Here is a 25887-nt window from a genome sequence, read left to right as displayed (position 1 = left end):
CTGTGCCGGTTGGACAACCTTGGACATCATGAAGGCGTTAAACGTCAGAAAATATGTTCTGTCGGGTCAGAAATCGTTTGGCTGGTGGGGATAACTTAAGTGACAAACCCAAGAGTGGAAGACCCACTAAAGGGAAGCCTGAAGACATTATGGATGCCTTTAAGGTCAACCCAACGATGTAGATGTTAGAGTACACCAATAAGAAGAAGGCGCATCGGTTTACTGTGGGCAAGGCCATCTGAAGGGCTGGAGGAAGGTTGCTTAGTAGAATTGAGAGGCCACTCCTGTCCCAACTTCAAAAATAACTCCGTCCTCAGTTATGTAAACAACTCTTGAATGATATGAAGCACAACAAAAACCGGGTCATTTTTTTCTCTGATGAAAATATCTTTACCGCTGATTCAGTCTAAAAACAAGGAAAATTATCTGGTTTTATGCTTTTGCGACGCTGACAACAGCATCAGGAGAGTCACCAAGACCAAACATCCGTGATGATGTTGGGTGTTGTTGCATCAAACGGAGAAAAAATGCCTCCAATTTGGTTTCCTATTGGATACCAGTTACCTGTGCCCGACTACTTGATGGAGTTGAAGAAAAATGTGGTTCCATAGATCACCAAGACCATGAAGAAGTCAACAAAGACCATATAAGTATTTCAGCAGGACAGGGCTCTGGCCTATATTGCTACTACTGCACAAGAGTACATGGGTAGCATTATGACCTTCTGGTCCAAGAACCTTTGGCCCCTTCAGACACCAGATCTTAATCCACTGTATTACTCCATTTGGTGGTAATTGAGAATAAGGCCTGCAACGTCCGCCACCCGAATATTGATGTCCTGAGGACCTCTGTCCAGCAGTGGAGAATCATGAAAAAGGAATACGTTGCCAATTAGTGCAAGGGGTTCCGGAGGCGGTTGGAAGCTGTCATTGAGGCTACTGGTGGTAGATTCATAGTTAAAGTGTATTGTTATAATAAAGAAATATTATAAAACAATATTTTCTATGTACAACATCATCTTTATCAATTAGGAGTATTTTAATGACTACTTAGAGGCAGGTCTCAGTACTTTTTCTCGGCCTGGTATATTAATTTTGATGGAACTCTATAGTTAATTCATAAATTATATTTTGTTGAAGTCTAAAATTCAATGTTTTCATATTTGAATGGCCCACTAGTCATAACGGAATAATAATAATAAAAAAGGAAAAACATGCTCAATGAAGTGACGAAAGAAATAATAGCCAAAATTGACCGCCACAATAAACGAACAAAAAAAAACCCAGATTTTATTGTTAAAAGGGATATATCGGTGCAAATGTAGGTCTCTTTAATCTAATAAATGCTCTAAACTATAGGCAAACTTCGTGGGTATCTTAAAACTTCCCGTAAATTTAAATATAAATCCTATTACCAACCTAAAATATTCTATGATATATTACTGTGTCTATATTTTTGAAGTAAATATAAATAAATATCTATTTATTTTTGTTCCAGATTGATTTATTTTGTTTTATTTCTAGAGTGGAAGGATCCGAAAACGCAGTTTTTCTAATTTCAGAGGTGTTATATAGAGAAAATGATTCATTATTATAAATAAAAATCAGCGTGAAGAAGATCCAGTTCGTTACTTAGAATAATAAATCAAATTCTCAATTTCTAACAACAAAATCAAAAATAATTGATTGTTGTCCATTGAAATAGAATCCCTATATTATCAAAAATACTAACTACTTAGTTAATTATATAATTACACGTCATGCTATAAGTATATTGTTAATCTATCTATACAAATAATAATAATAGTGATGTCTGGGCCTAGGCAGAGATTCATATTATGACAGTCCGGTATGTTAAAATAAAATAAACCGAAAATAAAGTTGGTAATCCTGACAATTTGAGAAATGTTTTGGAGGAGATCAGCTAAAATCAGCTGTGACAAGGGAAGAGTGGGAGAAGGGAATAAACAAGGACATGGGCAAGAATTACTCTGATATTGATCCCCGATTCTACTCTGACTCTATCAATGACTTACAAAGAATAACTTTGGTACACATCCTCAGGGTTAATCTCCCTCTTTTATGAGCGCATACGAACGTTCAAACAGGTTTTAAATATAATTGCATCTATTTAGGAAAGGAAGTTCACTACTCAGGATTTTAATAGTGATGACAACTGAGGAGGAAAAGAAAATTCATTCTTCAGATTACCAATCCAAAAAAAAACAAAAAAAAACAAAAATGGGCCAGCCAAAAAATACTCACGATTTACATCACTATATGTAAATAAGTATACATAGGTATCGATGATGAAATCGGCAATATTGAACATAACGGTGTTGATAATGTTCGAGGCTAAGCAAACGTATAACTCCCGATATAACATGCATCATTTATCTTATATATATACAAAAGAAACATATTTATCTTCCTCCTCCGTTTTTGCTGCCTAGCAACAGTTTTTGTTTTCTTCTGTCTCTATTAAAAAATAAGAAGTGAAGGGTAAATTGTATTAGACAGTTAATCGTCTTGGATGAACATTTATGAGAATTCTATCCGTTTAATAATTTTTCAGGTAGCAATATGAAGGGGAGATTGCATTAACCAGTTAATTCGTCTTGGATAGCTGCGATTCAAATATAAACTTATTGTTGCAATTCAAATAAACACTATGATCATTCTAATGAAGCATTGGATATTACGGAGGATACTAATTTATTTGGAAGTAAAGCTATTTTAAAGTTGTTATGTACATAGTTGTTTGCATGTATTTAGCGATCTTTACTTTAGACAAGTTAGGAGTAGGTTAGTTTATTGACATGGGCTTGAACAGGGTTTAATTTACAAAGGATAATATAATAAGCATTTAAAAAAAACATGAACAAAAAAATTATGAATCATAAATTTGGTTTAGCTACATACTGAGAGGATTGTTATGTAGCTATCTGTTGATTGTTTATTTTGACTGATTATTTGGTACCTTTTCAATTTGTTGGGTTATCTTACAAGCATGCGTAACTATGGAAGTGTTGCCGTACACAATACCTGTTTAAGAGTAATTCTTACGAACATAATCTTTTTTTTTTAATCAAACCCAGGAGGCTACCAATTTTTTTTTTTTTTGGTTCTTGGGTCTTTTTAATTATTGTTCTGGAATAAATTAGGTACTCTAACATTCGATTAAAATGAACAAACATAAGTTATGAATGCCATTATTTATTTGAATTTATTAAAATATTTGACTACCATCTTTTTATGTCCAAATGCGTCCCCGCCCCATGCGTCCGTGGAACAGGCTGGGTAATACTAGTCATTTTATACTTATTTAAAAGTTCTCTTCTGACGAATAAATAACATCTTATTTGTCAATATTTTTATCCGTTTCATTATAGGGGCGTCCCCAGGGGGTGGGCTGGAGGGGGCATAAGTCCCAACCCCAAATTAAGGTTTTTCTGCTTCTTCCTAGAAAGTCTCATTCTAGAATTATTTTTTTTTCCGAAAAATTTAATATTTGAAGTTAAAAAAAAATCCAAAAAAGTTTACTTTTCAATTTTTTGTACCAAAAAATTATATTTTTGTAAATAACTATAGATTTTTTAAATTTTTCTCAAAAAAATTTTATATTTAACATTTATTCTTTCAAATTTTTTGGATTTTTGAATTTTTTCCCAAAAAATTAAATTTTTTGTGAATAACTGTAGACTTTTGAAATTTTTTCCAAAAAAATTTACTTTTATGGCACTATCTGTGGATTTTTGAGTTTTTTTTTTCAAAAAATTAATTTTTTTGGCAATAACTGTAGATTTTTGAATTTTGATTTAAAAAATATGTTTTTTGTGAACAACTGTAGATTTTTGAAATTTTTTTGAAAAAAAATTAATTTTTTGACAATAACTGTAGATTTTTGAATAGTTTTAAAAAAAAAATTTATGTTTGAAATTGATTTTTTAATTATTTTTGAACAGCCATGGATTTTTTGAAATTAAAAAAAAAAAAGTTTAATATATTTGAAATTTCTTTCTAAAATATTTTATTTTTGGATTTTTTTCAAAAAAATCCAAAATAGCTCCCCCCCCCTCTCCAAGAAATATAATTCTGCAGACACCCCTGATCTTGCAATAATATAGGCAGGATTTACAGCTATATCGATTCTCAATTCTACTCCAACTCCAACAAAGACTGCCACTTATAGTTCTGCAACAAATCTTCAGTCTTACTTTTCGTCTTTTACACACTCGTGATTACTTTATACTTTTAAGATGTGATGAAAATCGTGGTGTGTATTTTGTGGATTTTAAAAATAAAATCCAAAATGAACATGGTAACTTTTACAATTTCAATAATATATTTTGGAGGAGATCTGCTTAGTTTTTATGACGTTTATGACAAAGGAGGAAGGGGAGAAGAAATAAAAATCCTCAATTCTACTCTGAGTCCAACTAGGACCGTAACAAATCCTCAAGGTATTTCTACTTTTTTTAAGAGCACACACGAATGTTCAATCAGGTAAGGAATAAAATTAAATGTAGCAGGAAGGAATGTTCACTACAATGAATTTAAATAATATTGACAAGGGCTAAGGAAAAGAAAATGCATTCCTCAGATGACAAATTCCAAAAACAAAACAAAAAACGGACCAGCTACAAAATAAACACGATATACATGACTACTTATAAGTTATCTCTTCAAAAATAAAAGAATTGTGATGAAGGCTTCAGCTAGTATTTACAAAAATAGTGGGATCTTCAAATTTCACATTTCTTTCAACTCTGCCCATAGGTATAGAAAAGGACGGAACAAATTTTGCACCCAATATTTGTCCGAGACTATCATTTCTTTAAAACATTTTATTGATGACTTTATTTATTTTAGGAAAGAATTTTCTTCGTGGCGCTACTTAAATATAAAAGTCAAATATTTCCCAAATTATTTGTCCAAACATTGCTTTGATCTAAAAAAAATTTCAGAAAAATTTAAAAACTAAGGCCCCCCCCCTCAATTCCTACACACACAATATACACATATTTATTTATTACGGAAGGAAGTTAGTTTCCGCTCTGGTGACAAGGAACAATTAAACCCTTTGTCAAAGGGCTTAAGCACTGATCTACCTACGCTTATCTCACATCATCTAAAGATGACATCATCTTAATAGAAACCATAATATGTCAGCATGATTATTTTTGTTATTGTTATGTGAATATGAAGAGTAGGGGATTCCGGGTAGGGTTTTTGATGTTCTAGGCCAGTGATTTCCAACAGTGACGCTGTAGTATAATGTTATAAGCTCCATGAGGTTGTCAAGATAATTAAAACTTAAGACTTAATGTATTTTCTAAAAAAACAACAACAGCATTATGACCCTTGGGGTCATTGGGAGCAACGGAAGTGTCATGAACCAAAAGAGAGGGTGAATGCCAATAGGTACTGTGAACTCCTGTTTCACCAAGTGATACCTTCAATCAAAGCTGAGGGCAATGGTCTCGAGTTCCTGTTTCCACAAGACTTAGTTCTCTCTGACAGGGCCTGCAAGACCCAAAACTTGGTGAAAGAAGAGAAGGTGTCATTTTGACATCCCTTCACCTGTCACTTTAAATCCTCCCCCCCCACACACAAACACAAAGACATCGACTCCTTAAAGGCCTCCATCATCAAATACTTTGGTAGGATTTTTTTTTTTTTTCAGGGGGGTTCCATAACGAATGATTTTCTTTTTTTAAATAAATCCAAAAAAATTTATTTTTCCTCGACTAACCTTTTTTTTAAAGAACAGAGTCCTTGAACTTTTTTTTTTACTTTAATTACCTTTTTTATATATATACATATATAGGAAAAATGAATTTTATATTTTATAAATTTATATTTTTCTTAATGCCCCTTTTTAGAAAACAAATCCTTAAATTGATTTGGGGGGGTCTAATTTTATTTTTCCATAAAAGTAATTTTTTTAAATTTCTCCTTTTTTTTTTGGGGGTGGGGGCTGGAGGAACTGTAGCCCCTCCAGCCCCCACCTGCGGACGCCCCTGAGTACTGGGGCAAAGTCTCCACTGCAGACGTGGTCAAGAAATCCTTTAGGCCTCGTATCGAGCAAATGATTGGCGAAGATAGTGGACACATTGAAGGAATTTTGTCTTTTGTAATATTAGAACATTAAAATAAAATTCCAGACTTCTACTATCTTCTGTTATTGATTAAGATGTAATTAAATGTGGACCGGATTTACCTGAACGAACCCGTAAAAAATAGACGGCTACAACTTTTTTAATATTTAAAATTTAAGACAGGCAAACGTGGCATTTGCTTACTCCTATAAGAATTAGTGATAATGATGAATAATTTGAAGAAGGTTGTAGAGTAAAGCAGCTGAACTGTCTGAAGGTTTAATTAAATGCTGCGAGCAGCTAATAGATGAAGAAAAGAAACACAAATCTCGACATTCCGTATCTTAAAAGGACATCTTTAAGATTATAACTAGAGCTTTGGAAAAGATAAAAAGCACTCTTCAAGTTGCAACTAGAGATAAATAGACCCAGATCCGAAGTACCCAAGAAAGGTATAAATTAATTTGTATTTTCTGAAAAGGTCGGAGACCCGATTTGGCTTCGGGCACTTGAATTTTTAAGGATAAAAATAAAATCCGAGGGATTATCCACGTTTTAAAATAGTTATATTTATAGTTGGGTCCACTGATCCACTGATTTTCGGGCTTTTTCTGTTTCTTCTCAGAGGAAAGGTTGAGTGATACAATAAAGGTAACAACGTGTCCATTGTTATTATAGCAATTACTCAATTAATAACGAATAAATATATTCTAATAAAAATAAGATTGGGTTATTTATTGATTTTAACCTTAATCAGTTCTCTATTTTATTGAGTTATGAAACTTGGGTAAAATGCTCCTAAAATTTGAGACAACTATCTAGGGGTTTCTCAACAATTTATCAGATTTTTTTTGGGTGAGGATGAAAACTTTTTACGTAAAATAAGGGTAATTTTTTTTTAAAGATTTATTTTCTTTAAAAAAAGGTAATTCGGGCAAATTAAGCAGCTGAGCAAAAAAAAAAAAATTAATGTTTGAATTTGTTTCCTAAAAAATTATTTTTTTGTGAATAGCTATGAAATTTGATTTTTTTTTCGATAACAATTTAATATTTGGAATTTCATTTAACAAATTTTCTATACAAAAAAATTAATTTTCTCTGAATAAATATCGACTTTTGAATTTTTTTTTTTAATATTTAGTTTTTGAAAGTTTTTCCAAAAAATTATATATTCGAAATTTAATTTTTCCATTTTTTCCCCACAAAATTCCAAAAAAACAAGCCTGGATCTGGATACGAAAGCTTGGGTACCTGAAATATACTCAAAATGTACGTCCAAACATTCAAACACACACATGGGTACGTCCTATCTTTAGTTGCAACTACAAAAAGTATCACACTCGTCCAATATCATATTTTTGTACAACTCTACCAATTAAATATATTAATGAAATTATTTTTCCTTAAAAATGCACACTCACTTTCATTAAAAATAAAGTATGTTTAAAAAATTAGCGAGATCTCAGCAAATCTTTAAGTTATTGTAGAACAACTTGGGAAAAGGAAGCACGTGATAATTTGTGTCATTATTCAAATTAACAAATATTTTTTATTCATTCGATTATTATTGTAAAAGAATGTCAAATGCTTCATTTGAAGGATGTTTCATTCGGGATTTAGCATAGAGTAAGAAATATATAGAGATGACAAAGGGATTTCTATTGGCAGTTCGGTATCGTAAGGCTGTAGTAAATTATAATCAGTCTGCTGCAATGAACGGCAGCTATATGAAAGGGATATTCAGTAATACCCTGGGATGCAACTACCCCTATATACCATGTCAAAAAACAACAAAAACAAAAAAAGCACATAAAACTTACAATCGAATAAAAATATATCTCTCCTAAACCTAAAAGATGAGGGGGTTAGCATCAGGCCTGTAGGGTAGCCAAGAGTTCAAAAGAACACAAAAAACTACTGCAAAATAGTCTTGCAACGGAGGAGATGGGGTTCTGTCATTGCTGGTGTTCAAAGTAGCCTCTCCACCCTCAGTAGGCTCTTACCTTCCACATTTTTTATAGCTCTCTGGACAGTCTGTTGTGAAATTCAGAGTTCTCTTACATGGACCCTCAGGTACTAGAGGGCATTGACCTCGGCTGTTTTCATTAACCCCTCTGGGTCCAGTTTGGCCTTTTCAACAGAGCCCTTCTTCCTCTTTAACCTTTTAGACATGCTGACGGTGTAGATGGTGCTTGGATGCATGAGTGGACATTCACGTTCACCTTCAAGTGTCATTTTTTCCACTTGTACATAAGCTAAAGAGATCAGTTTTTTTATAACTAATTGTTTGTGCTTTAATATATCGAAATATAAATTAATTTCAATCCCTCAAACCTCCTTAATTATTGAATAAGTAAGTGCTCAGATTTCAATGGACAGGTTGCAGTAACATAATGTCCTTTTCTATGATGCGTGGCAATAAGAAGGATATATAAGTTATAGTGGCTTGGATTGGTTTATTTTCAGAGGTGTTATTCTAAAAAAAGTCAATGAAATAGAGTTCGTCCCTATTATATATGTAGCTGTTAGGAAACTGCGTTTGCCGTTGAAAGTAAACATTGCGATAATATGGTTTGACAATAAACGTTATAAAATCACACTAATTGGAATAAACCTTCTGAGTTTTTAGTTGTGCAATTTATGAAAATCAGTTAATTCCTTCAATTTCTAATGTACAAAAACCATTTTTTCAATTCATTTTCAATATTTCAAATTAGCAAAACTCTTTGAACGTAAATAGCTTCCCAGATAATGATGCTAATGATATTAAATTGTTGTCATTGAATCATCCGGTATCATAGAAAAATTTTACGTTGGTGAAATATGTCCAAATTACCTATTTGAATCTGAATTTAGTCAGTAAGTAACAAGATTTTTAAGAGTTTTGGAAGAATTACCCCTTACTAATTATATAATTAACTAATCATCCCCAATTATAAAATAAGACATACATCCACAACATCTCAATTAAAATTTATTTAAAGAGGAACAAAAAAATGAAAAAATCACCGAGTATTAAAATGCCGAATGTCGGTGTATTGACAATGAAAAATAATAAAACTTTTCTAATTTATACATCATTCTACAATCTTATTTTCATAGGATACTATTACGATTTCATCAAGATTGATTGAAAATATATTTATTTTATGTAGAACTAATATTAAATATGAACCCCCAAAATTCAATTATGATGCAGTTTATTACGTCAGTGAAAACGGTCTATTATATCCATAAATAAGTTCTTAATAGGTTATAGAAAGAAAAAAATCACATGAGTCGTGCCAATTGGTATAATGGCTTTGTAATTTGTGTCTTTATAGTTGTTTTTTTCTCAATGTGGTTTGCCATTAATTTTACATTAAAGAGGCCTAAAGAGCAAAAATTAAAATATGGATAAATTACCTGTAAACAAAAATGAAACAATCACTTTTCATAATTTGATAACCTCTTAACATGAAAGAAGCCTTCTGTATATTTTCTTGTGTACAATATTACATATACCTATGAGGGATCTAATTGTCACGTAATCCCAAAATGACGCACACACGTGAAAAAGTAGTAATTTAAAAAGAAAATTCGATAGGTAATAACTTTCTGCAAATTTGGCCAATAATAAGACAGCTCAATATAGTTGAGTAATGTTAAAGCATAACCTGCTCAAAGTTAAAAAAAACAATGAATAGAAACGCGCCTGTTAGCTTGAGAAGATTTATCAGTCATAACATGAAATATGCTCAATTTATTCAACAAAGGCTTGACGGTCATTTCTAAAAAAAATTAATTCTAGAAATATGATGTAACCTGCTTTAAAAAAATATATATAATGTCATTTGATAAATCACATTATTAGCGTATTTTATTACACAACCTTTCATACAAAAAGAAACAGGAAAAATGATCCAAAACCATTTGATAGTTAGACAATTCTTCAAAACTATAGATAATTGTCCTCAGCTTAAAAGAAGGGCTGATTCTGTTTTAATCAATCAACGTTCAGAGCATTGATTAGTAGAAAAGAAGCAAAAATAGCAACAGCTGGCAACAAAACCCAGTATATATTTCAGGGGCGCCCGTAGGATTATATTTTTTTAAAGGGGTGGGGCTTGGTTTTTTGGAATTTTTTGGAAAAAAAAAATAAAATATTTGCTTATATAATTTTCTTATTAAATTTTTTTCTTCTAGAGCGATAATTTTACAAAAATACCTTCATTTGGAAATGGATTACAGACCCTCCAGCCCACCCCCTGTGGACGCCCCTGCCTTGTTGGTTTAGGGAAGTTACGCCGTGTCTAGTATAAGCTGCTTGAGTTACTCGTTTTCTCTTTATATTTTTTGAAAAATAATATTAATAGTAATATTAAACTGTGTACCAGGGGGGTAGCTGGATTTCATCATTGGGGTGGAGGGTGTGCGGTGCCCCAAAAATTATCAACACGGTAATACAATTATACAAATTCTTCACTACTATGGTTAGAGTTTTAGAAGAGCGAATTTTAATTCAACCAATCAAAGTTCAGCACCCTGATTAGGAGAGAAGAAACCGAAAAATCAACAGATGATCACAAAAAATGCAAAGTATTTTTGTATAAGCGAGGTAACAGCATGACATTGTTTCATTTCCCCTCGCAAGATGTCGCTTTTTATGATACGTCAGAAGACGTCACTACATTATTTTCCCTTAAGGGTCATACATTTATGACGTCCGCATAAACAATTAGTTACTAAACAAAACAAATCTGAGCCCTCTAGCTTTCGACGAATTTCCATTCCTGCACTCCAAGGAGTTGGGCATCTTCAGGACCAATGTCTACGCCGTTAGCAAGTCCGAATTGTTAGAGAGGAAGAAGGGCTTTGTCAAAATGGCCTAACTGGACCTGGAAGAGTTCAAGAAAAACGGCTCAGGCTAATTCCCTCAAGTCCATGAGGGCCTATGCAAGAGATCTCGATGTTTCACACGTAACTGTCCAGAGAGCTATCAAAAAAGTGGGTGGAAAGAGCTTTGTGATGTGGGGAGAGGCCACTTTTGATACCAGCAATGAAAGAAACCCATCTCTTCCGTTGCAAGACTCTTTTGAACTTTTATTTGACACTATTGGCCCCCTACAGGCCTGTTGCTAACCCCCCTCGGCTCCTCTTTTTGGGTGCTATTCGATAGGAAGGCCTGCAATGACTGTCATCCAAACACCTAGGCCCTCAAAGCCACTGTCAGCCAGCACTGGGACACCATAAAAGAGGACTACATCCACAACGGGTGTCAAAGCCTTCCGCCATTGCCTGGAAGCCATCATTGCCGCTAAGGGTGGCTACATTAATGATTAAGAGAGCTCAGATATACATCCTTTTATATTATTAATGTGTTGAAATCCTATTGTTAATTAATAATTTATATCTTGTTGAAGGCTAAAATTAAAAGTGTTTAGATTTTAATGGACCATTTCGTATTCACTCATACCGCAAATATGAGTAATAAGCCTTTAATTGACTCAAATATAACAATTAAGTATTGGGATCGATGGACAATCCTATGTTCTAAAAAATGAAGAGGGATTATCTACTTTTCATGATTGTTTTTATGCTGATGCACTCCATAAATGTATTTATAATAATATTCTTTGTTGAAACTCAAGCATAAACAGGAATGGAATGAAATCAGTGCTTTGTTATATTATTGCTTACTTATGATATAGTTGTTATTTGAACCACATTCGATTAGAATAAATCAGTGAGGAAACAAAAATCAAAAAGTCTTTTGGAACCACCGCAATATTTAGAGATTACCATAATATCCCTGAAAATGATTTGGTATAGGATCATATAAATTATATTTGTAGACAACATATATCCGTGTACATTAATCTAAAAATGAATTACTTCAACAGGTGTCCGTTGTTAATTTACTATTCCTATATATTCTTGTACATAGGTAATTGAAGCGTATATCCATTTATTGTCGCATGAAGACATTTTGACTACAACGACAACAAGGTGGATATATATAATAACTCCATATGTAGATAGATAGATCACGATATTAACTTTAAAATTGTACTGTATTTCGATGTCAGGTGACCATTCCCCTTATCATTGTTCCGAACTTAGAAAAAAATACAGAGCATATTTTTGTCAGCTCTCGATGTTTTTTTTCTTCATAATCAGTAGGCTTTGATTGATTTTTTTCTACAAAATGAGAAAAAAATAGGCGCTAAAATTTGAAAAAATGACGAACCAAAATATCAAAATTGAGAGATTTATATTTAAAGAAAAATACAGTTTTATAAAAATAATTTTACGTAATTAGTGTTGTTTTATATTAATCATAATTTATTCATAGATTGTACTATACTAAATCGACAGATCAATATTTAAAAAAGATTTTCTTCCCATAATTTTTGCCTTCGATCAGTATTGGTAGTTTTAAACATACGAAAAGACGTTCAATTAAGTAGGAAATTAGAAGTTGGCTAGATCGTTAGGAGTATTTTTTGATGGAGGCATTTCATTTTCACCACAACTGATATTACGTCCAACCTTTTGCATAAATGGAAGATCAATTTAGTGCAAATGTATTTCTCATTTGTTGCAAGATTCAATGGGGGTTATTCAACAGTCAATTTTGGGCCAAATTTTTCCTTCCTCCAATGGACTATTCTCGGAATCTGGCTCCCTCGCCTATACGATAACGTAATCGTAATCCTGATTTCATCATATACATATTTTACAACCAAAAAGAGAGCCTATTGAAGTAGGGTTTAAACAAGTATATTTTTCCTCAAAATATCATCAAAAGCTGTTCTGTAATCTGACTAGAACCCGAATTTCCTCTATTTATTTCATCCCAGTTTAGAAAAATGAGAAATTTTGGCAAAAAAATGGTAAAATGAACATTTTTTTTTCAAAAAAGGTCAAAGTGAGCAGTTATTGAGTGATTGAGCGATCGCTCACAAATCCTAAGTCTAATAATAATGGTCTCATAGTCGATAAGAATCGGCTGAGAGTTAGTAAAATACCAACTGATTTTGAGCCTCTTTTTTTCTTCTCTGGGATACAATAAAAGTAATCACGTGGATTGGTTTAATTCGAATAAACTATTTTTAAGTTGCTCTCAACATTTATCACCAATTATTCAGGATTAAATCCATATTTGGGAATAATTGGGTACCAAAAAATGATTTTGGGACTTTTTAAATATTTCTTTTTGGATGTAAGGCTACGACCTATGGCTCATGTGTGATTTTATAACGGTCCTTCGATGGCTCTGCATTACGCAGCAAATATCTGCATTATACTTTGACGCCCTGCTGATGCTTTCCACCACTAGTATTTAGGATCATCAGGACGGGCTGTCAGTAGGGTAACATTTTGTGGTGGTTTTTTAGATCATGCTATGCCCCACTGCATTTTTTAAATTGCCCAATAGAGCGGGCATTTTACATACATTTTACTAGGCAATTTGCCAAATGCCCGATTTTCTACATTGCCCGTGACAACTACATTTTTTTACAGGCAATGTATTACATTTACCAAAACAAATGAGGCAATGGCGTTATAAAAAAAGAGTTACTTAACAAATTTGTTGTGCTTGCTCTACGATTTTCTTGTTGCTTAACTTTTTCTAATAACGTTGCTCAGGACATATGAATGGTGAAAAAGACTGACCGATTACAAAAAATACTCAAAGGGGAAAAAAAAGACGGATTAGGAATGCAGTCCTAGGACTCATCCAACACAGCCTATTTCCAATTAATGTCAAGGCATTTGTTTATGGTATTTATGAAATGCTTTCGTCAATGTCTTTTTTACTCTATGTGCAGTCTATCTCTGCCAAAAAAAGTATTTTTTTTTAACGCTACTTTCTCCCCAACTTAGATTTAAAAAAATCGGATTCTAAAAGCTGGATGGATTCTGATTAATTTTATTCAATAAAAATCCCTTCCTTCCTCGATTGAAGTCTTTAAACGAGGCTGAAAGCTCGAGAATACCCTCGCCACTTGTTTCCTTTGCAAATACTATAATTCCTTCTTGCTCCGATTTATAAGTTCGTTTTTGCTGTTGCAAAGGGGTTCCGTTGGGTTGTCGTTCGATCAAACCCTACATACAAAAAAAAATCCAACAGATTCAGATCTGGCGAGTTTGGAGACCAAAAGTATGGCGAAATGAAGTTGTCAAAATGGCCTTGAAGCCATTTGAGGTTCTTTTTTTTCAAGATGTGGCGGGGATCCGAGTCTTGTTGCCACATTTAGGGACTCCCATTGGCAACCATGTCGATTCAGAGCTTCCCCTCGGTCTCTAGAAATCGTTTTGTTGTGTCTCCCAGGGCGAATTCCAGGGTATCCTCTGTGCCTTTTGCAAATATTTGAAATAACAAATTCGTCAATGGATTCAATTTTTTTCAACTGATGAAAGTTTGAACAAGCTATTTAACAAAAAAAAACAACAACTCAGCAATCTAAGTGCCCGCTTTTTCCTAAAAGATAGATCCAAAGAGGAGGTATATATAGCTTGCACACCCTGTACAAGCTAGCTATCCAGGAAGGGAATTCATATAATGTAATAATTATTACATTGTAACATTTTTATTGTTGGATGAAAGTGAAATACAAAATATACGCTCAATTGGTTTTGGTTTCTAATTATACATTAGAGTCTCGTGTGTTTCTTTTTCACCATTGGCTCCAAAAATATAGTGATAGGTCTTTTCTTTTTATTTATTTAAAAATAGTTTATTCCATCACCAGTACTTTTGACATGAAACAGAGGCATAATGGGAAAAGGATTGAGTCATTTGCTATTTGCCTTTGTTTATAGGTAAATAATTATATAGAAATATATCATGGACACATTCCCAAGAAACTTTTAGAGCACGTCGTTACACTTTTTGTACCTCGCAACCTTTCTTCATCCAAAAAGAATTAAGCAAAAAAAAAAAAAAAAAAAAGAGGATTCAAAATCAGTGAACAGTGAAGTTAGTAATCTTGGGTTTCGGTCTGAAAATCCTTTACTGCTATGAAACCTTATGATTTTTAATGAACCAAAATAATTCAGCCCATTAAAAAATATAAAGAACTCGACGTTTTAGCAAATTTCTACGACAATTAATGACTAATTCGGACTTTTTAGGCGTTTGTATTAAAAAATAAAAATCTGTGATTTTTAATGTGGTTTTTCCTATTATTGTTTTTTTTTTCTGTTACCATTGTCAGATATATGTAGGGATTCAATTATATTAAGTTAGAAGGTTTGTTTTTTGTCAGAATTATAAATAAAAGTATGTTTATTGGACCTTAAAAAAAAGTAAAAAAAAGACGAAGATTAGTCCCTACCTGTATGATGATAAAATCTGTCTGGATCGTTTTCATTTGAAATTCGGTCTAGACCAGGGATGTACAACCCGTGGCCTGCGGGTAGAAGAGGCCCACTAAATGTTTAACTGCGTCCTACTACTCATTCTCACTTCAAGTAGTTTTTATATAGTAAAATTGTGACAATATCATCAAAGCGTGTAGAACGTGCATGATACGGTCAAACATTGAAAAATATTTCCTGAGGAATTTTTGGAGAGGGGGAAAATTTAATTAGAAAGCAGAGGGAAAAAAATCAGGATTTTTTTCTAAAAAATTAGTTCATTCGATCAAATTAGGCAGTGGAGCAAAAACCAAGCCCCCCCCCCGCCTTCCAGATTGTCCTTGAAAAATTAGATTTGACCTTTTTTTATATATTTCCTCCTCAATTTCGAATAAATATGTACTTAATAGAGGCCATTTTTCATGAAATTCAATTGAATAGGTTCTGTGGCCCATTAAAATATTTCAAGTGGCAATGCGGTCTATTATATTAAAAGGTTGGACATCTCTGGTCTAGACTAATATTATAGACGAATAACCTCATGTGTTTTTTTTAAATTGTAAACATCGACGTACATTGAAGTTGAATGTGTTGCATAAATAACATTTGTACCACTCATAAATTGGAATAGATGAGAAAATCGGTCCATAAATAGAGACCCTTTTCAAGTCGATACACGATTTGAAAACGATTAAATTTCCGTCTACATACAGTCCAAAATCACAGTCTGGACTGGGATATGAGTCCAAATCGGTTTAGAAAAAATACCTTTTTAAACAACTGAAAAAAATGGTGTCGGACTGAGTCACGAAACTAACTGTTTCATCCCTACTAATGACTAAAGTGTTGTTTTTTCATGTTATAGATATCTCAAAAGTCTTAATTGTGCAATGCTTTGGTTCCGAGTAAGTTGATCTACAACACAAATTCACTGGTATTAAAATAATAAATATAGTGAGACTGAAAAAATATTATAGAGCTGTTTGAAAACTAATTCAGTCTTTAAAAGAAGTTTGGTCTGGACCGGTTTGAAATAAAAATATGGTATGTATCGGTCTCACAAAAAAATATGGTAAGGATCAGTTTAAAAAAAAACTCGGAGTGAATCTGTCTCCTTTAAAAATAGTATAGTTGGATTCTATATATGAATTGTTGATGATGTCAGTTGTATTTCTAAATTGTGGAGATCGATCTACATCAATGTCATATGAATTTAAATGTGTCCCTTAAATCATATTTAATTGCTCTATAAATAACTACGCAACTTCCTTGAATTCAAAAACTGAATTTTGCGTCACGGAAGAAAAAATTGCTTACGTAACCAAAAAATGATAAGATGACTAGATGAAAATCGTGTGTATTTTGGGCATGTTAAAAAAAAGGAACCGATAATCAACATGCAATTTGAAGAATGTTTTGGAGTGAAGCAGCTTCACTGTTATGGCGTTTCATAAGATCAGCTACAAACAGCTGGGCCGAGAGAGAAGGATTAAATAAGGATATTGGTGATAATTACTCCCTCGCCAATCCTCAATTCTACTATGAGTACACAATGTCTTACAATAATAACTCCAAAACGAATCCTCAAAGTTATTCTCCGTCTTTTATGAGCACAAAAGAATATTCCATCAGGTTGTGAATATAATTGAATGTAGTAGGAAAAAAAGTTATTCTTCATATTACAAAATTTAAAAAAAAAAAGGGTCAAATAAAAAATATACACGATTTATATCTCTAAAGATGATGCTGTCATCTATCTTAAGGAAAAGAAAAATCATTCTTCAGGGATTTATATCACTACTCATATTCTCCTCAATCTCCAAGCCTCTTAAGGTCCATAATAGGAGATGAAAAATGAAAAAATATATACAGGGTGCGGTTTTACAATTAAGAATTTGTTAGATCAGGACATCAACCTTTTTATTTCTTAAATTAATAGAAATATTTACAAATCATCCATTTATATACAAAACGTAGGGACCCTCCTTGAACCTAATCATTCAATCCAACCATCCTCAGCCTCAATCACAGCCTCCAACCTGGCGTGGATCCTGCTGCACGCCTTGATCAGATGATCTTTATTCATAATGTTCACAGTCTAAATAATGGAGGCTCTCAGAGAAAATTGATATGAGTACGCTTGTTGGACTCCCTCTTTAAGACGCCACCCACGAAATAAACCAAAGGATTGCAGTCCCGGGAGCTAGGGGGCCAAATTTCCTTAGACCAGAACATCTCTAAATTGTATGAAAGCCAATTTTGTACCAGATGGCTGGTATGAGTGTGTGCGCTGTCGTACTGATAGAGATATGGTCTTCCGGCTGCAACCTGCTCCAGCCAGGGTTTGCCCGCTCACTTCTTTGCCAAGGGCCAAAACGTCACAAAGGAGGTCCACTTCGAGGTCATGAGGGACGTTTGCCAACCCTGGATGGAGCAAGTTGTAGCCGGACGAGCATATCTCACCCGCTCATACCAGCCACTTCAACGTGGTGTGACTTTCTGTAGCCTGAACGAATATAAGTATAGATTGCTTGAGGGTGCAGGTTTCCCGCTTTGTGATTATGATAATAGGGTTGAGCAAACTAAAAAACATATTTTATCCGCAAGGTCCCGTGACAGTATTCAATTTAGAAATAAACAAATATGTAAACAACCACCCCATTATAAAATATAAAAAGAAATTAGCTGGGGCATGCACAGGGTAGGCTGGAGGTGCTGTACCTAACTCACCCTAAATTTAGGGGTTTTTACAAGAATTTTTTTCGACATTCGGGCAAATTATGCAGCAGAGCAAAAAAATGGAAAATTGGGATTTTTTTTTCCTAAAAATTATATGTTTTGTAAATAACTTTGAATTTTAGAATTTTGTTTCCAAAAAATTTTCTATTTCAAATTTAATTTCTTTTTTTTTTTTTTGAAAAAAATTTAATTTTTTGGGGTTTTTAATTTTTTTCCCAAAAAAATTACTTTTTGAAATTGTTTTCCAAAAAAATATTTCTGTTGTAAATAGCTATGAATTTTTGATTTATTTAAAAAAAAATTACTTTTAGGAAAAAAAATCCAAAAACTAAGCCCCCAAAAAAAAAAAAAAAAAATATATATATATATATATAATCCAGGTGACACCCCTGACTACAAAGATAACCCACCCTCATGAGCTGTGAAAACAAATCTCGAGATTCATATATTTTATCCGTTCTACGATCACCACATTGGGAAGAAATAAACCGTGGATGAGATATTGAAGGTCTCCTAGAAATTGTTATACTATCATGACACCAGATGCAATCCATTCTTTCCCAAGGCGGAGTTGGTAGTACGGATAACGGCTAAGAGTCTTGAGTTATACTTGGTTATTATCCTTCTTGGAGTTGTATTATTTCCCCGCAACACGGCGACACTCTCGGAAGGGAATTAAACAACGCTCATCCACTGTGATTTTTTAATTTAGAAAATGAAAGAATACCTTCTCTGAAAGTCCTTTATTTACTTATTTAAATGTGTAATAGATGACGTATTAGAAAAATCATCTTCTCAGTACTAAGCATGACGTTTCTCCTTACGGAGAAAATATTTTTAATAAATATAATAGTACACCTATAGGTAGTTTCATATAAAAATGTCGACCCTAGTATTTATGCTCGACTGACTCAATTCGTCAACTTTCGTTCACTTTTAAACTTTCCAAATGAAGTATTCAAACTTTTATTCAAGTGAGATAAAAATATAAATATACAAAAACAGTTTGAATTGTATTGATATGTGGTGCATCAAGATAAAAACAATCTAGGAAAAAAACCAAGAAAGGGAGGAAATCCCATTGTTTATTTTTGCTTTTTAATATGTGTAGCACATGAACCTGAGAATTCCCGGGCTTAACAAAGAAAACACCTTTTTTTTCGTTCAAAATTGTTTTTTTTTAAATTATTAATATAATTTACCTTATGGAACAGAGTCCTCATAAACTCTTTTGAAGGCTTTGCTTAGATTGAACAGCATTTTGTCAAGAAGCAGTATAGAATTAAAACATGAAATTGTTTTTGATCCATTGTTTGGAAATAACAAAAGTACCGTCACACATAGCACAATAACTCAGAAACTAAATAACAGATTATCATCATATTTTGACAGCTGCCTCTTGAAGATAGTTACTAACTGAAACTGAGGTGAATATAAAAAAAAGCACCATCTATACGTGAAGCCCATATGTTTTTAATGCCAATATTTTTACAGTAGATGGCTTGAGTAATGTGTATCTTGCTTTGTATAGTTGCCATCGGCTTACGCTAGATGGCGGTAAAGAGATAAGATTTCATATTCAAAACTTCTTAGACAATTTTGTGATGGTTTGACTCAGATTTTTTTTGAGCGGGCGTCAAAGTTGGACACCAGGATAGTAAAAATACGTAATATTTTTCAGTTTTTCCTCGAAGAAGGGGAAAATGCAAGCCAGGCGGCTAAAAATGTGTATAATGTGTATGGTCCTGATACTATAACAGCTAGTCACGTGGTATTTTGGTTTTGTCGATTATGTTCCGGTAATTTTGAGGTCAAAGATGCACTACTCTATGTCAGGCTAATTGTCGATGTGGATAAAATAATGGAAATCCTCAAGTCCGACCGTCATGCAAGAAATGTTTTGATTGTCAAGGATATAAACATTAATGGGGGAAAATGGATTGACTAATCCATTAAAAATAACGAGTTTCTTTTTACATTACCTAATACATACTTCTCAATATTTCTTGGATAATATTTCGTCCAATTATGGCCTTTATCTTCAAACTTGTAGTATGAATTGATATACCCAATATTTTTAACTATAGTCTCGAACCTTTATATGATTTAAGAGAGTCTGAATTTCTCTGTTTTTAAGTATGAATATTAAATATTATAATTTTATGATGGCATATAGTAAATAATACTTATATTCTTGTTTTTGGAGTTAGAACAATTTGGCTCTTATCCCTCGAAATGAAATCATACTCAAATTCAAGCTTGCTTTTCGATATTTTTTCTCACAGATTTATGAATGATTCACAAGGGACTAAAATTTAACCACTTTTGAATATTTTACTTTTTCACTTCAACTAATGTATATATTGCAATTTATAATTATGGCTCTTAAACGTTTCTAATCCTGAGTCTCCCATTCTGGATACTGACCGCCTTTGTAAACCTAGAATGAAGTCAAATGAAAAAAAAAATAGCTACACTCTAGAGGTCATAAAAAACTGTGAATTGGCGTTGGGTTATGTTGCCCACTAGCTGCTCTACTGGTGTATTGCACAAATTGTGGGCAGAAAAAGTAAATTGAGTCTCGAATAAGGTTTCCTTTACCAATTATGTATAATGATTTGGTGGTGGGTTATGAACCTACTCCGGGCCATACTGACATATTTTTTTGTACTTTCAAACCCTATTTTTCTAGAATTATTCATTACTAAGAAAATAGAAATGAAATTAGAAAAATTGTTTCCAATGCAGAAGAAACACTGACAAAGACGAAATTCTGAGGAAAACGAAACTTTGACCAAGACAAAAAACAAACATCATGACCAAGACGAAACTTTGACGATGACGAAACTCTGAGAGGCGAGACGAAATAAAAGATATCTATGACGAAACAATGACGATGTCTGACGAAGACAAAAATTATGACGCAGACGAAACTCGAACAAAGACAGTAGCTGACGGAATGATGAGGAAGACTAAAAAAGACAAGACAAGACGAAACTGAAAATAGCGAACAAAGTTAACACTGGTTCCGGGGTTCTACTGTTTCTAGGATTGCACAAACATATAATTTTGATGTGGTTGATTGTCAAAACTATTGTATTTTTATTGTCAGTATTGATGTGTAATTAAAAAGCAAAAACCAACCATCAAATTATTCTAGGAAGTAAAAAAATATACCTAAATATAATTAATTTTATTTTGTCACAAAATGATGATTTTGAGAAAAATAATCCCAGTTCTTTATGCTGTATAAAGACAAATATATACATTAAAGTAGATAAAATTACTCAAGCCTATCCCCTCAAATTGGTTTACCTACGTTTAATGGAATTGAAAAATATCTAAGTAAACTACGGAAAGCTTCGTAAACAAATCATGAATTAATAGTACATGAATCAGTTGACTCTAAAGGACTAGGTACATAGATAACTAAAACTTTTGTTTCCATGATCCTGTTAATTGTAGTTGTATGTGGTTTTGTGAGATAAGACTTTTCATACAAATCTTTCTGTCATTGTGCGATGTGAATAGTAGTAGAAATGATTGTAACGAATATATATTAAAAAAGAGAGATGATTCGAACTTGATAAGGGGGATTAGGAGGAAGAGCCAGAGATGAATATTAATAATTGCAATAGAGCGTTTTTACACCATGATGTCATCATGGTTGATGTTTGCTTTTTTGAAGGGCCACCACTATCAAGTTTTACGACAATGAAACTCCTTTTTTCATGAATATTAAGGAAAATAGTGAACTATTGGATATCTAAATTCAGTGGCGTCCGCAAAATTATATATATATAGGAAAATAATTTGAAAAAATCGTTTGATGCTATCAAAATGTGTCCGACAAATAAGAGGACCTAAACCTTACCTTACTCAAAAATATATCCCTCTACAGGGGCGTCCACAGGATTATTATTATTGTTTTGTTTTTTGTTTGGGGGGGGTTGTTTTTTTTCAAAAAATTCAAAAACCTTATTAACAAAAATCTATAGCTATTCACCAAAAATTTAATTTTTTGAAAAAAAAAAAAAAAATGTAAGGCTATTCACCGAAAATTTCATTTTTTTGGAAAAAAATTTGAAAAATTTAATTTAATTTTTTTTTTTTTTAAGTTTAAAAAATCCATAGTTATTCATCAAAGATTAAATTTTTTGTTAAAAAAAATTCAAAATCCGTAGTTATTTTCAAAAAATTAGTTTTTTTGTTATTTTTTTCAAAATTCAAGAGCTGTACTCAAAAAAAAAATTTGGAAAATAATTTCTTTTTTTTAATTTTTTGCAAAAGTGTCAAAAACATAAAGCTGTTCACAAAAGATAAAATTTTTGGAAAAAAATTACAAATATTAAATTTTTTGAAAAACATTTCCAAAATCCATAGTTGTTCATATAAATTAAAGATTTTCAAAAATCCCTAGGTATTCATATAAATTATTTTTTTTTTAAATTTGAAGAAATAATTTAAAATTGAAATATTAAACTTAAAAAAGAAAAAAAAATTCTATTAAAAAGCAAAAATTTGTTAATTTGGTGTGGGGAGGGGGAATTTACGCAAAATAATGATTAGTGCTGTATTTTAATATTTATTGACAAAATAAATAACATTTGTCTACTTCAATACTTTGAACCACATGTGCGATTTGAAGATGACATCGTAGGTCAATGAAACTTTAAATTATGCTATTTTTATACCATATGATAATTTTTCCGAATTAGCTAAAATAAAAATTGAAAACAAACTGAAGTTAAAACTTTGAGTAAAGACGAAAAAGTAGAAATTTTTAAAATTAAATTAAACCTTTGCATTTTGGCCCTCTAAACAAGTTTTACAGTATACCAACCACCATTGAACTTTGTTTTTTGAGTTTTTCTTTTTTTTAAACTCAAAACGCTATGAATAAAATCTATAGTTATTCACAGAAAATCCAATTTTTTGAAAAAAAATTAAAAATTTGTTTTTTAAATATTAAATTTTTTGCAAAAAACAAATTAAAAAATCTATAGCTATTCACTGAAAATTAAATTTTTTGGAAAAAAAAAATATAGAGATATAGCTATTCACCAAAAATTTAAATTTTTTGGAAAAAAATTTAAAAAATTAAATTTCAAATATATTTTTTTAATTAAAAAATCCATAGCTATTCACCAACAACTATATTTTTGAAAAAAATTAAATTGAAAAAATTAAAATTATTGAAAAAAAAATTCAAATTTTTAGTTTTCTAGTAAAGAGCAAAAAATCCTTTTCTTTTGGGTGGGGGGTTACGGGCCCTACTGGCCTCCCCTACGGACCTATTGCTTAGTTTTGTAATCAATTAGACTCTTAAATGTCTTATAAATATGTTGTTACATCGTTAAACGATCTTATTTCATTCCACATCATGTGTAGGTTCAAATTAACCATTACAAATGAAAGAATAAGGTCTCTTATAAATATTTTACTTTTGCCGTCCCTAATAATGAATTCAAAAATCTCAATATGTAAATCGTTGAGGCATGTAGCGAGAAAGCCTTCCTAAAGTGAAAAATTTTCAATAGAGACTAAAAATAGAATAGATGACCATTTTGTGTGCCTAAACAAGTTTGATAACATTGAAATCCTTTTTTTTTTTTTAAATATAAAATTGAAGGAAAATAGTGAACTATTGAATCATGTCAAAATGTTATCAATAAATAAAAGGATTTAAACTTTACACCCTAAAAAAAATATATCTCTCTATTGCCTAGTTTTATTATATATTATCTTAGTCTAAAATGTATTCAAAATATGTGATTACATCGTTAGAGAATCTTACTTCCATATTGTAGATCAAAATTAACTATAAGCATGGAAATAAATATATATTTTTCTCCATGTATCCTACTTTTTACGTCCCTAATCGATCAAAGAATAATAAAAATAATACAGATTTATAGATTTTCAGTGCCTATTACTTGGATTATATTCAAATATCACTGATTTTCATTGGTAGTATTCAAGGCGGATGTGAAGTTTTTTTTTTATATACTCTTAAAACCATTTCTTGAAGTTTCATCAATACTTATAGTCATTTTATGTAGTAAAAATATGAACGGTGAATCCCCAAGATGACGTTTCCTTCCATTATGATGCAATTTATGGCTTAAATAGTTTGCAATATACTCTATGTACACATAAATACACATGACAAATATGAACATGGAACTCCATAAATCAATCAGTGAATTTCGCAAAAGCAAGTAACTATGAGTTAACATAAAATGAAACTTTCTGAATATCATGACTGTGTTAAAAACAAAGTGATCCTTACCCAAATTCACCCACAATATGATGGCTTTCCAATTAGTATAATAATTCCACATAGTTAGATAATTTTCTTTTAATTTTTGTTAAACGAGCGTTTCTTTATTTGTACGAATAAATATATATTTTTATATAATGATTTATAATATAGGATATGTCACTTATTGCTTGGATAAAGTGTAACGACTGGTAAAAATATTGAATAGTTATGAAGAATCATTTTTTGCCAAAAATACAACAACCATTGATTGTATATAAAAAGCGCGCGCCATAATTTGAAAATGTTTCCATCAGACGCAAAATATGGTATAAATAAGTTGTACATTTCTATAATATTATAAACTTACATTCATGACGGTACAATAGAGTACGGATATAACATTATTTTGTGAACATTCATAACATATAAATAGTGAAAAGTGTATAAAAATATAGAGGACGTATGCCCAGGCGCAATAGAGTAAGGTATATTTTGATGATTGAATGATGATTAATGATATTATGATGATAGTAAATGCTGGATGAAGTTGCGTGATTTTTAATTCTGAATGGATTTCCGATAATTCTTTACATTAAAAGCAGATATCGTCCTCCATCCTTTAATTAAGGAAAGAAGAACGTCACAGGTGGATATTCCAGCACGAAGAGCTGCTTGATGAAGTCTCAATGATAGGCGCATGATGATTTTGTTGTTGAATAGTTGGGGATTGGAGTTGAACTAATTAAGTTTCCCGTTAGGTGCTCGTATTATATTTATACGACTCTGGATGCAAAATACACTAATAATCACACACAAATTATAATAAAATGAACTTTCTTTTTTGCTCACGGTTGCCCAAATGTTCAAGAAAGGGAAGGAAAGGTCTGGGTTTTTTACTAGAGGATTATGGTGAATAATTCTAATTGTTTGAGCAGAGTTAGTTACAATATCACTAAGGTCTAAGAGTAATAATAGGCGTCTTTGTCAGTTCGCTAATAATAATATTCTTGTCCTACTTTGCAAATATTATTATCTGCTTTTCAGCAGATATATCGGGCTCAAGCCGTCCATACAGCTACAAAAGGAGTCCTCGAACGCGCTCCTTTTCAATTCGCAGTTTCTTCCTTTTCTGTAAAACTATATAGTATAGAGAGATTTTGACCCTTTAAATAGGGTATATATATATATATATATATGTTTGCAGATAACTAAAGTTTAGGTAGAATATATATATATATATAACAACCTACATACTATTATAAGTTTCCAAGAAAATGCATTTAAAGTCAAGTTATTTTCAAAAGGAGAGCTATATGTAATTCATATTATTTGAATGGAAAATTTATCCTGATAAATATAAACAAACTGACAACAGAAGAGTGATTGCGTAAAACTAAACGAGATTAAACAATCACATTTGATGCGTCAACATAAAAAA

General features: G+C 31.9%; 1 protein-coding gene across 1 annotated transcript in view; it reads right to left on the bottom strand.

Annotated features, from left to right (window-relative positions):
- Positions 1-24659, bottom strand: part of LOC121123737 (uncharacterized) — a 44257-nt gene extending 19598 nt beyond the window's left edge. The window contains exon 1 of the mRNA XM_040718865.2: positions 24477-24659. Coding sequence (XP_040574799.1) covers positions 24477-24528 — 52 coding nt within the window. The 5' untranslated portion in view covers positions 24529-24659. The remainder of the gene's footprint in view (positions 1-24476) is intronic.
- Between the last annotated feature and the right edge of the window lie 1228 nt (positions 24660-25887).

The sequence above is a fragment of the Lepeophtheirus salmonis genome, chromosome 8 (genome assembly GCF_016086655.4).
Source record: "Lepeophtheirus salmonis chromosome 8, UVic_Lsal_1.4, whole genome shotgun sequence".
NCBI lineage: Eukaryota > Metazoa > Arthropoda > Copepoda > Siphonostomatoida > Caligidae > Lepeophtheirus > Lepeophtheirus salmonis.
This window is presented reverse-complemented; position numbering and strand designations above follow the sequence as displayed.